A 12,774-nucleotide genomic window follows, 5' to 3' on the forward strand; every position below is an offset into this window, starting at 1 on the left:
TTCTGTAACTTGGATTTTTCTCTTAACATTTCCTGTAATTCCTTCCATATGAGTTTATACAGAATGACCTCATCCATAACAAGAATATGCCATCCTTTATTTAACTCCTCCCCTAATGATAGATAGGTATGCTGTTTCCTTTTTGTCTATTACTAGCAATGCTGAGATGATATCTTTGCATGTACCTTCTCATGAACAAAAGCACTTGTTTTTCTATAAGAGATGGACATGAGGTATGGAATTGCTGAGTTATGGATGGGGTGGGCACTTTAAAATTTTAATAAATTTTGGAAATCTGCCCTCCACAGCAAACCTAAAACTTTTAAATGAGCTCAAGCCTAGATAAATCACATTTTAAGGAAAAAGTGCTCAGCCATGCCATTCAGCACACAGGTGTGTCACTACCAAGGTGAGGTGGGACACAAGAATTTGGTAAAAGTACTGACAGAGCTTCTAGAATACATCTGCAGTGACCCCCACCACCTCGCAGGGCTCACCTGTGCTGTGATTTGCTCTGAGAGGGGACAGGATGGAGTTACAGCCTGGAAGGGTTTGTGTCCTAATTCCTGGTCCTTTCATGGGAGTGATTATTCACAGGAGAATCATCCACATCACAGGAAAAGGCAGAGAACTACTGTCTTTGGCGACTAAAGGCTATGATCTCAGAACCAATATAATTATCTTGGAGAAACCATGGCAATGAAAAAAATGCCAGATGGTTTAAAATGAACAAATATTGGCTTCCTTGCCAGAGCAGAAGGTGGTGAATTCTAGATACCATAGAAATTGATGTTACTGCCTGGCAAATCCTAGAGTAGATTCTTAAAGAGATCGTTGGGAGCCTTTGGAAACAAAAGATTGATCCCCAGAAACCTGCAGAAGTTCATGAAGAATGAATGAGAGCCAATGTGTTGTAGCACGGGATTACAGGACAGGGTCACAAGTTACAGGACACAGTAGACTTCAGTTACAGAAATGTATCTGGCCAAGCCTCTCATGACTGCCTTGGGGACAAATAAGATACGGAAACGTAAGGTGGCATGATAGAGCCATCTGACACCACTGCAGAAGGGTCTGAGTTAGTGTTAGGGACTGGAGGAGAGATCGCTGCAGTGTGCCACGGGACTGTGTCCTTGGTGCAGTCTGTTCAACACTGGGACCAGTTAGGAGCCACCTTACATATGAAACCTTCAGGGAGGCCAAAGCTGAGATGATCCCCAGATGTAAGATGATATAATTATAATCAGATTTTTTTTTTTTTTGAGACAGAGTCTCGCTTTGTTGCCTGGGCTAGAGTACAGTGGTATCATCGTAGCTCACAGCAACCTCAAACTGCTGGGCTAGAGCAATCCTCCTGTCTCACCCTCCTAAGTAGTTGGGACTCAGGTGTGCCACCATGCCCGGCTAGTTTTTCTACTTTTAGTAGAGACAGGGTCTCGCTCTCGCTCAGGCTGGTCTCAAACTCCTGACCTCAAGCGATCCTCCTGCCTTGGCCTCCCCCAGGGTGTTAGGATTACAGGTGTGAGCCACCACCCCTGGGCAGAAGTGTCTTAATAAGCTGGGCAAATGGGAAGAAGCTAATAGGATGAGATAAAATGGGAGTCAGTTCAACAAGAGATTGAGTATGCAGGTGCGGATGGAGAGGAGCTGACTCCACTGAGCCACACGTGACAAAATCTGTGGGGTTGCAGAGGTTGTAAAAAGGGCGCCCCAAAGCCATTCCATTTTCAGCTGTCCCAGCCGGAGACCAAGTCCAGCTTTAGGAGGGTCAAGTCCTCCCAGGTAGCAGCCGATTTCTCGGATGCTCATATCCTTCTGACCTCACCAACCGAGCACATCAAGGGTGAATCTTATGCATTCCCAGACCTGTATATATCAGTGTTAATTTAAAGAATTTAAACTGATAAACTATAAGTGCAAAAATTTTTTTTTTTCCTCAGAAAACTAAGTTGAATCCTTTGAAGAGACTCAACAAAGGATAGTCACTTAAAAATAACTGTGGCTGAATTAGATGTGGGTGGGGGGAAGCTAGAAAAGACTAGAAAAAAATCATGAAGACACAGAAGGATTCTGCAGTCATATCCCTTTGTCACTTTAAAGAAACTGACACTGGCCATTGCAGATAGCACACTTTGGGTGCGGTTTATACAAGAAGGATAAAATGGAATTCCAATCAGCAGACCCCAAACTCAAAAAGATTGGCAAGTGGACATGTATTTACATCTTTTACGTTAAAATAAAATGTATAAAATATGAGTATGATTTTCTTTGGTGCTCTTTGAGTTTTTAAATTAACCCACTAGCCACCATATCAACTGCATCAGTTGTAAGTGCTTTTTCCACTGCCTTATGTTCAGTTCTGGCCCTGCATTTCAAAAGCAGCACTGACGAACTAGAACGTGCTCCAGGAAACGGATGAAGATGGAGAAGGCTCACGGCCCAAGGGGCACCCATTGGTGTCCACGAACTCTGATGGGCTGTCAGGCCCCAGGATACACAGACTCAGAGCAAGGAAGACGGTCTGTTTCTGCCTCGCTCGTCACCTGCTTGGCTACATAGCTTTCACACTGTCCTTTCAAAGAATCGCCCCTTCCGCTCACACTTCTGCATTGCAAACTCAACGAAAGGAAACGCAATATGTATTATAAATGCACTAATGATGGACTTTTATCCTACACACAATTTCAGCTAAATTTAGGCGTGGGTTTCCAATTGAGAAAACGCAATCTTTGCATTTGACTCCACAGGTTCCCTACCAACCTCCTCTGGGGGTAGAGGGGAGAGGCTGTCTCACTGGTGACTGCAGGTGATTGAGAGAGAAAGTGGCAGGTACAGGGGGGCTTATTATGTGCCAAGCACTGCACTGACAACTTTTAAACTTATTTTCTCTTTTAATTCTCATCAACTTTGAGAGGTTGTTACCGGTCGCTCCATTTGTACAACTGAAAAGTAGAAAAACAAAGAAGGGATGTTTACTTTTCATACAGGACGCACACCCTGGCCAGGCTCTGGAATCTACGGTCTCTGGCCAGCCTGCTGCAGCGCTGTGTGCCCGGCTGAGAGCTGGGTCAGGTTTCTGGTGCAAGCGTGTGTGCGCATGCGTGCGGCTGTGCAGAGAGGGCGGCCAGCGAGGGGGGCTGGAACTGGAATGGCACATCCACACGCAGGGCTGAGCAGCAGAAACGGGAGTAAAGAGGTAGCAAAAGGGCAGTGCAGGCCCCACCGGGAGAAAGGAGAGAGAGCTGCCAGAGCCCAGGAGTTCATGGGCTGGCCTGCAAGGACAGTGGTTGCCAGAAAAGCAGGGTTAACCAGAAGCCAAAAGGGACCTGCCCAGGACTTAAAAAGGAAAGACCTTTCCCAGAGGCCAAAAGGGTGGGGGTGAGGGGGAGCAGCTAGGTCTTGAGGTCGGGAGGTGTGAGAGCTGGACAAATACCCACATGCCCTGGGGCAGGGCGTGCAGAGAGGGGCTGTCTGTGGGTCAGAGCCAGGGTCTGAAGGAGCCTCTGCAAAATGTTGAGTTGTGGGCAAACTTGTCCTGGTCTGTGCACTGCTGGGCTGGGCTGGTGACACAGCTAGCTGTCTGCACTTAGTTCCTCTAAGGCAGGGATTCTCAAAGTGTGGCCTCCATACCAGCAGCACCAGCTCACTTGAAAATGTGTTAGAAATGCAAATTATTGGGCCCATCTCAGACCCACTGTTATAGACTAAATGTTTTGTATCCTCCCCAAATGCATATACTGAATTCTAAGCCCTAGCGTGGCTGTATTTGGAGATGGGGTCTCTAAAAAAGTAATTAAGGGTAAATGGAGTTGCGAGGGTGGGGCCCTTGTCTGATAGGATTAGTGTCCTTATAAGAAGAGGCACCAGATTGCTGCACACTCTGCGCTTCCTGCCCCAGCCCCAAGCACTGAGTGCACACGTGCTCAGAGGAAAGGCCACGCGAGGAGGTAGTGAGAAGGAAGCCATCTGCAAGCCGGGAAGAGCCCCCTCACCAGAAACCAGTCCCTGCCAGACCCTTGATCTTGGACTGTTCGGCCTCCAAAACTGTGAGGAAATAAAAGTCTGCTGTTTAAGCCATCTGTGTGGTATTTTGTTATGGCAGCCCAAGCAGACTAAGATACCTACTGAATGGGAAACTTTGGAAGTAGAGTTTTATCTGTGTTTCCAAAGGCTCTTCAGATGATTCTGATACAGGCTCAATTTTGAGAAGTGGTCTACCTTGAGCTGAACCAACAGGCCTTTAACACAAGTCAGCAAGCATTTACTAGAGTGCCTTGGAGAACAAAGATGAATATTCCCAGGTCAAACTCACAATGGTGAGAGAGAGGTGGATAAATAAACAATGATACTACCGGGTGTGAAAGCTCTCACCTGTAATCCTAGCACTCTGGGAGGCCTAGGTGGGAGGATCGCTTGAGCTCAGGAGTTTGAGACCAGTCTAGGCAAGAGTGAGACCCTGTCTCTACTAAAAATAGAAAAATTAGCCAAGCGCTGTGGCATGCACCTGTAGTCCCAGCTACTCGGGAGGCTGAGGCAAGAGGATCCCTTGAGCTCAGAAGTTTGAGGTTTCTGTGAGCTACAATGATGCCACTGCACTCTACCCAGGGGAACAGAGTGAGACTTTGTCTCAAAAAAAATATTAATAAATAAATACAACAAATAAATAGCAACGACAGAGTACAGAAGGAGCCATGCATGACAGCTTTTGCACAGACAGATATGGGAACACAGAAGAGGGGTCTTTGACGCTGTAGGAGGTGACCTATGCGCTGACCCCTAAAGGCTGCCTCCAACCAGCTTTAAGGAGGAAGAGAGACCCACAAACCAAGGGGTACAGTCTGCCCAGAAGAAATCCCCCCTCGTTTTACCCTTGGGAGATGCCAATCTCAGAAGCTGTCTTAGCCTGAATACGTGGGGCAGAAACTTGAGACAGCACTGGGCAGTGGGCCCTGAGGTCCCCAGGATGCCCAGGTGCCCCTTTTGACATAATTCTGTCACCCAGGCCTTGGTACTCTGGGCCTATGATAGCAGTGGCAGCCTCAATAACCTTGAAAATGCCCTCAGGGTCATTCTTCCATTGTCTTGGTGAATAGCGTCTGGCTTCCTTCTATCCATACCAATCTCTTTGTCAAACAGTAGCTTGACCACCATTGGTTTTCTTTCCTGAATATGCCTCTTCTTTCTTGAAAACACAGCCAGGCTGAGAATTTTCCAAATCATTAAGTTCTGCTTCCCTTTGATTATAAACTTCATCTTCAATTTGTTTCTCTCTTCTCGTGTTTTATTATAAGCAGTCAAGAGAAGCCATGCTGTACCCTGGACGCTTTCTTAGAGATTTCGTCCACCAAATATCCTGATTTGTCCCTCTTAAGTTCTGCCCTCCATAAAGCGTTAGGACACGGACACAATTCAGCCACTTTCTTTTCCACTTTGTAACAAGGATGGCCTTTCCTCCAGTTTCCCATACCTTCTTCCTCATTTCCATCTGAGACCTCATCAGAATGGCCTTCACTTCCATATTTCTACCCACATTCTAAACATGAGCACTTAATCATCTCTGAGAAGGCTGAGGCTCCCTCTTCGGCTCTCCCCTTCCGGGCCCTCACCAGAATCGCCTTAACACTTCATCACAGCAATCTAGGCTTTTCCTTAGTGTGCATCTCTAAACTCTACCAGCCTCTCTCGTACCCAGTTCCACAGCTGCTTCCACATTTCCAGGTGTTTGTTAGAGCAACAGCCCACTTCTCCGTACCAATTTCTGTCTCCGTCTGTTCCTGCTGCTATAACAAAATACCACAGACTGGGCAATTTATAAATGGTAGAACTTTATTTCTCACAGTTCTGGAGGCTGGGAAGCTCAATAGGTCTGGTGTCTGGTGAGGCCCGTTCCTCACAGATGGTGCCATCTAGGTGTCCTCACGTGGAGGGAGGGATGGAGTGGGGCAAACGCTGTGTCCTCACACGGCAAAGGCAGGAAGGCAAAAGGGGGCGGCAGCTCTCTGAGACCTCATTCATAAGGGCATTAATCCCATCGTGCAGGCAGAGCCTTCACAGCCTCATCACCTCCTGAGGGCTGCACCCTTTAAGACCATCACCTTGGGATACAGTTCCAACAAGAATGTTGGAGGGACACAAACATTCAAACCGTAGTAGAGGCTGGTGCTGCTGAAGGTAGGAGTCTACTTCTACCGTGGGAAATTTGGGGATGCTCCAGAAACACCGGGCGGGAGAGCAAGTCTGAAGACCTATGCAGGGAAACCTGGTGAACAACTTCATCAAAAGCATCAATCCTCTTGTCATCACTCTCGTGGGAGTTAAGAAAATCTGTTTCTGCCTACCTGGATACCAGCCACACCTTTATAACGTTGAAATGTGATGAAGCAAAGGTCCATCCAGGGTACACAGGTAAACGCTTACAACTGGCTCTCCAGGCAAAAGAACCCCCAATTTCTAGTGTTTGCCAATTTCCATGGTGTAAATTCTTCCATCATGGTCAGTTTCAAACTATCAACCTGCTGTCGCTGAGCGTGGAGTTGGGAAGAGACGCACAGAACCAGCTGTGTGAGTGCTGCACACCGCTGGGCCCGTCACAAGTCTTTAAAACCCAATTTCCAAGCATTTCTGGGGAACAGTGAAACAGCATTCCTAAAGGGGTGGCAGTCCTAAAACTAATAACATCAAATCATTTAATGCATACAAATAAGAGGGCAAGAGGAAAAAAGGCCAAACATCTGAGAAGGAAATAAAATTGACAAATAAACCTACTGGAAGCCAATCTGCATATCTAGGAAAAGCTTCCGAATAAATGTTAATCTTTCCCGATCTAACTTCTTAACCCGTAACATTGATCTCTTTATGAATTTAAAAGAGGACTGTGTCCTTATTTTAGCTTGTAACTTTGTCTTCCTCCCACAAACACTTTAAAAACGATGCCTTCACTTCAGCTGCCCATCAAGATCACAGTAGTTTAAAAGGCTGAAGAAAGACAAAGCGCTGGGGTACTTTCCCCCTCACCCGTCTCACCAAATAGCGTCCGGCCACAGACACGTGGTGACACTGGCACGTTGGTACACTAGTTCTTGGAGGAGTCAGTGTCAGAGTCTCCTGCAGGGCGTGCTAAAACACAGCTTGCTGGGCCTCACCCCAGAGCTTCCGAGTCAGCAGAGCCCGAGAATCTGCATTCCTAGCAACTTCCCGGCGATGCAGACGCTGCCGGTCCTGGAACCACACTCTGAGAACCAGTTTTTAAGACTGTTTTTGGATCCCTGCCATCAAGTCATCTTTTCTGAGGAAACCACAAAGCCCTCCCTTAACAGCCATTTTAACGTGCAGACAGCAGGAATTTTACACAGTCCCCAGGGCCTGCCAATCACGCCGCACTGGCACATGTTTTGGGGTGCAGCCAGCCATGCATCGCTACTGTTAATAGCCAAATGTCACAGAGCAAACTGAAAGCAGAAGCACATGGGCTGCTCAGTGCTCACAATCCTAAACCTGCTACTCCCGGTGTTCCCTATGTCACCACCACACACGGTGGGCTGGATGAACTGCCCATGGTACACCGGGGGAAGTTTAGGGCCCTGAGAGGTGACGTGACCTGCCCACATTGGGCTCTGCTTTCCAGTGAGGGGCATGGAGGCTGGAGAGGTCCACGGGCACCAGGGTCATGTGGGGGTAACTGCTGGACCCTGATAGCAAACCAGCTGCCACCTGTTCCTCACGTCCCTCACTACACATGTCCTCGGGTCTTCTGGCCCCCATACTAACCGGGCCTGGATGCTGGGATTTTGCAGCTCCTTTTTCTTTTCTTTTTCTTTTTTTTTTTTTAATTATTTTTTTTTTTTTAGCTCATTATGGGGGTACAAAAGTTCAGGTTATATATATTGCCCATGCCTCCCCATCCTCCCGAGTCTGAGCTTCAAGTGTGTCCATTCCCTAGACATTGCACATCGCACTCGTCATGTAGGTATGCACCCCTCCCCTCCCCCCACCCCATTCCCCCCCAGTCAGAACTTCAAGCGTGTCCATTCCCCAGGCAGTGCGCATCGCACTCATCAAGTAGGTATACACCCATCCCTTCCACCCAGCCCCGACCTCTGTCCGATACCCAGTTGGTGTTATTCCCGAATGTGCACTCAGGGAAACCAGTTTGCTGGTGAGTACACGTGTTGCTTATTTTTCCATTCTTGGGATACTTCACTTAATAGAATGGGTTCCAACTCTCTCCAGGAGAACCAAAGAGATGCCATATTGCCATTATTTCTAATAGCTGAGTAATATTCCATGGTATACATATACCACATTTTGCTGCAGCTCCTTTTTCTGATTACTGCAGCTTCTCTGAGCACTCTGCTGCCGTCACACTTGCAAGCAGTTATTTCCCACCACTGCTCAGATACAGGCATGCCCCTCCGCACTTGCCTGCTCCCAACTGCTGCAGCTTCAAAGCAGAGTAACAGTGTCCTGGGGGCGTCTGACACCCCCCCACCCCCCCCACCCCCACAGCAAGCAGGCCAGGGTCTGCCTCAGGGCTGTGGTTCTGGCAGGCACAAGGGTGTAGCAAGCACTAGCTGTCTGGTGGGGGCGGTCCCCACACACCTAAGAAAGAGCTGCAGCCCCTGTCTTTGCAGCCCCCTCTGTCTTGCTCTGGCCTGAAGAGCCCAGATGGGTAGGGGCCTCAGAGCAACACCAATCCTGTGTTCTTCCAAGGCGTTCAGAAATCAGTCCTCTGTGTCCAAACAGCTTCTCCCTTTACATCCCAGATGCTGCGTGTGCCAGAGACTAGTTTAAAAAGTCCATGCCTCCACAGTTACCGAACTGCCTTCAAGGTGCACACCAGTGAATCTCAGCAGTAAATCAGCTCCCTCAAAGTCCCCGCAGAACGTGGCCTGACGAATTCCCCTGCCCACAGCAATTTGGTAGCCTCATGGGTTAAACATTTCTCCAATACATCCTTCAGCACTTAATGTGTAACCCTGGACCAGGAACATAACCTCTCTGTGCCTCAGTTTCCTCATGTGTAAAACAGAGGCGATGACAGTACTTACCTCACATGCTCATTGTGAAGATTAAGTGAGCTCATGTGCATGAATCTCTTCGAAGGATTGCTGGCAGAGGGAGCCATGGGGTCTGGCTCCAATAACGATGTTGCTCTGGTTATTACAGAGGCCACAAACTATGCGGCCTCATTTATGTCACTTAGAGTTTTCAGTTATATGCAAATTGATGAAAGACAACTCTCTTTCCACTGAATGGCTGGACACACACAGTGTTTTTCCTGCAGAAAGGGAAAAGGACCCACCCCTACCTGGGGGTGGGAAAGGCGGGCAAGAGGGTACTCAGGGGGTCCTTGTAGGGGCTAGCAGGACAACTCCCCCTCCGAAGCAAGCCTCAGCTGAGCAACAGCCCCACGGCTGGATGGAGCAAGCGGATAAAACAATCATTGTCCAAACAAAAGAGGCAGAGCTGCCAACCCCATACTTACTTCCAGGACCGTCCATTGTTCGACAACAATAGCATCGTAGCCCTGTATGGTTTTGCTATCTTCTGTGGAAACAGCTTCAAAGATGAATACTCCATCTGTCAAGCCATGTAAGGAATCTGTGGAAAAAGAAAAAGACGGGGGGGTTGTGTAAACCGTCTGTGGCAGAAGCCTTTTATAAGCAGCAAACATTTTCACTGCATTCATTAATAATCCCAATCAGAACATCTTTTCAGCATGTTAATTAAAGAAGGCACACACAGCCATAGAGTCTAGCCCCATCAGAATGAATGAGACTAATTTACCTCGCGGTTTTGAATAATATCCTTGATTTTATGAGCCCAAATTTCATTGTTAGCAATCACCATTTGATTTCACGCGTTTACCTTCCTTTTCATGCTCCAGCGTCAGGATGCACTGGGGAGAACTTATCCAGGGTAAAGCACAGTCATTTAGAGACAGCTTTTAGAAGGAAACTATATTTAGGTGAGAGAGATTTTTTTTTAAGGGGGGATAGATGTAACACACCAGATCTGAGCTTGTCAGATGCACTCTACATACACTGATTCTTTGAGGGCCGCATGATGTGGGCTGCTGTCCAGACCTTTTAGGCACCTTTTAGCCACCTCATCAAAAGATGGACCTGGGGGAGGGGAATTTCCCCAAATGGTTGACCACTGGCAATGTTTCCCTGGGCACTGCTCTAGTCTGAGCTCTGTACAATTCAATAAGTGTACATGAAACGTATAGCGTGATCAAGAACTGTCTTAGGCAATGAGGGTATAAAGAAAAATACAACAGGGTCCCTACCCATGCAGAATACACTAAGGGAGGTACCTTTTGTCCTTTTTTGGTGCATGGCTTCTCAATGCCCTAGATTTATCTCAATAAGAAATTATAGGAAAGAGGACGGGCTCAGAAGTAGGTGGGTCCAGGCTCTATCACAAAAGGTGATGTGACCCTTTCAGAGCCCTGGTCACTCATCTGTGAAATGGAGTTATGGACAGACAATCCCTCTTGGTCCCTAGATTCTGTTCTATAAACATTGCTCAATCATACTGTTATGAATTGAATTATGTCCTCCCAAAATTCATATGTTGAAGCCCTGACCTCCCCCCGCCCCCATGTGACTATGTTTGGAGACAGAGCCTTTCAGGAGGTACTAAGGTAAATGAGGTCCTAGTCCTCTTTAACTAGGATGGGGTGGGGCCCTAGTGCAATAGACCGGCGTCCTTAGGAGAAGAGGAAGAGAAACCAGAGTGTTCTCGGTATCTCTTCCTGTGCGTGCAAAAAGGAAAAGCCATGTGAGGACGCAGGGAGAAGGTAGCTATCTGCGAGCCAGGAAGAGAGACCTCACCAGAAACCAAATTGCTGGCACCTTGATCATGGACTTCTAGCTTCCAGAAGTGAAGGAAAATAAACGTCTATTCTTTAAGCCACCCACTCTGTAGTATGCCGTTAGGGCAGTCCTAGCAAACTAACACCCGTACAAAGCCCATTTCAATCATATGTTTTTTAAAAAGGACAATTTTTAATAGAGAAAATACATGATAATGTGACCTTTTTTCCCAAAGGGAGGGAAGGGAGACAAATTCAGAAAGTCCTCTGAATCATGTTGGAGTTCCTGGAACTGCCAGTAATTTCCAGAAGTCACAAAAAATAAAGCAACAAACTTAAAGGTCATCAACATGAGAAAATTATTTGCAGCAACAAAAATAAAAGGCTAAGCTTAATATTCTTTATATATAAAAAGCTTTTTCAAATCAATAGCTGAAAATACTAAAACACTATTAGAAACAAAGGACATGAACTAGCAATTAATTAATTCTCTCGCTCTTTCTCTCTCCATAGCCAGTAAATATTGAAAAAAAAATTTCAACCTCTTTTGTTTAGCAAGTTGGCAAATTTTGAAAAGCAAATTCTGACTGCTGGTAAAGGTATGGTGATACGGCAAAGTTCACAGAGCTTAAGGGAATTTTAATTGCAGAGTCTTTCTAAAGAGCAATGTAACAATGTCTCACCAGTTTGCCACAAAAAGTTCATCTTCTTTGACCCAGAAATCCTACCTCTTTTGGTCTATCCTGAGGTAATAACCATCAAGATCATCAAATATTCATCTATAAGCATTACTTATAAAATTACTTAAAAACCTAAACAATCTAAATGTTCAACAATCCAAATACTCAAACATAGAAAAATAGTTAAATAAATTCAGGGGTTTCTGTATTACTAAATAGTATACTGTCCCCCCAAAAATCCCCAAAGGATTTAATGATTCAGAAAAATGCTTTAGATACAATAGTATGGGGGAAAACCAGGATACAAAACTGCTATATGAATTAAAAAATTAAATTTTTTTAAATTAAAAAATGTTAAAAATATTTAGACAAACAAACTTTAAGGAAATATACAAAATGATAGAAGCAGCTGTAAGTGGTGGAATTAAGTATAATTTGAATTTTCTTTTTTATCCTTTTCTGCAAGAGTTAAAATACAGGCATAACACAAGTAAAGAGACAACACAGACAAAAAAGAATTTTCCTTTTCTCTCTTCTACATGACTCTTGAAGGCAGAAGTAGAATGAATGAATTTTAGAAACCATGGGGAGACAATGTGAGTACTATCTAAATAGAAAGGACCTTCCTTAGCGCAGTCTAAAAATGCAAGGTGGGGCGTCAGAAGGGTGAGCAACACGCTACTAGAAAGGCTCAGGCTCACACTGAACGCCTCTCAGCCACTCCATCACTCGCTCCAGCACCGACTGAGCTCCTATCACGTGCCAAATACTCTCGCAGTCACTGGAGGTCCCGCAAGCAGCCAAAGTCGCTGCCACCATGGAGCTCACCTGACAGTAGGAGGGGAAGCAATAACACAATGCCAGAGGTGATAAACAGTGCAAAATATAAAGGGGCCAAGGGAGAGAGTGAAGGTGGAGGCGGTGGCTATTTTTGAAAGGGGCATTCAGAATAGGGCCTTGAGTAGAGACATGACTGAACTAAGCAAGCAAGGGACATGGACTTGCAGGTCTGAGAATTCCAGGCAGAGGGCACAGGTGCTCAGACATGCAGAGAGAGCGAGAGGCAGCCAAGGATAAGATGAGCAGCAGAGTCGTGACGGAAGGAAGTCAAGACTGACCCGACCGGTGGGGAGACCGGCCCCTTACGGGCTGACTGATGCATGTGACTTGCTAGGCCAATGGGATATTAGCAGGTGTGGTGCAAGCAGAGGCTGGACAAGCACCTGTGTGGTGGAGCTTGACCTCCTATGTCTCCGCCACCACTGTGAGAGGACA

The 12,774-nt window shown here is 46.4% G+C and overlaps 1 protein-coding gene across 2 annotated transcripts in view; it reads right to left on the bottom strand.

Moving 5' to 3' along the window:
- RFTN1 (raftlin, lipid raft linker 1) overlaps positions 1–12,774 on the bottom strand; it is a 193,741-nt gene that overhangs the window by 33,544 nt on the left and 147,423 nt on the right. For both annotated transcript variants that reach the window (XM_069473278.1, XM_069473279.1), the window contains exon 7: positions 9,485–9,600. In XM_069473278.1, coding sequence (XP_069329379.1) covers positions 9,485–9,600 — 116 coding nt within the window. The remainder of the gene's footprint in view (positions 1–9,484; positions 9,601–12,774) is intronic.

The sequence above is a fragment of the Eulemur rufifrons genome, chromosome 7 (assembly GCF_041146395.1).
Source record: "Eulemur rufifrons isolate Redbay chromosome 7, OSU_ERuf_1, whole genome shotgun sequence".
In the NCBI taxonomy this organism is placed as follows: domain Eukaryota; kingdom Metazoa; phylum Chordata; class Mammalia; order Primates; family Lemuridae; genus Eulemur; species Eulemur rufifrons.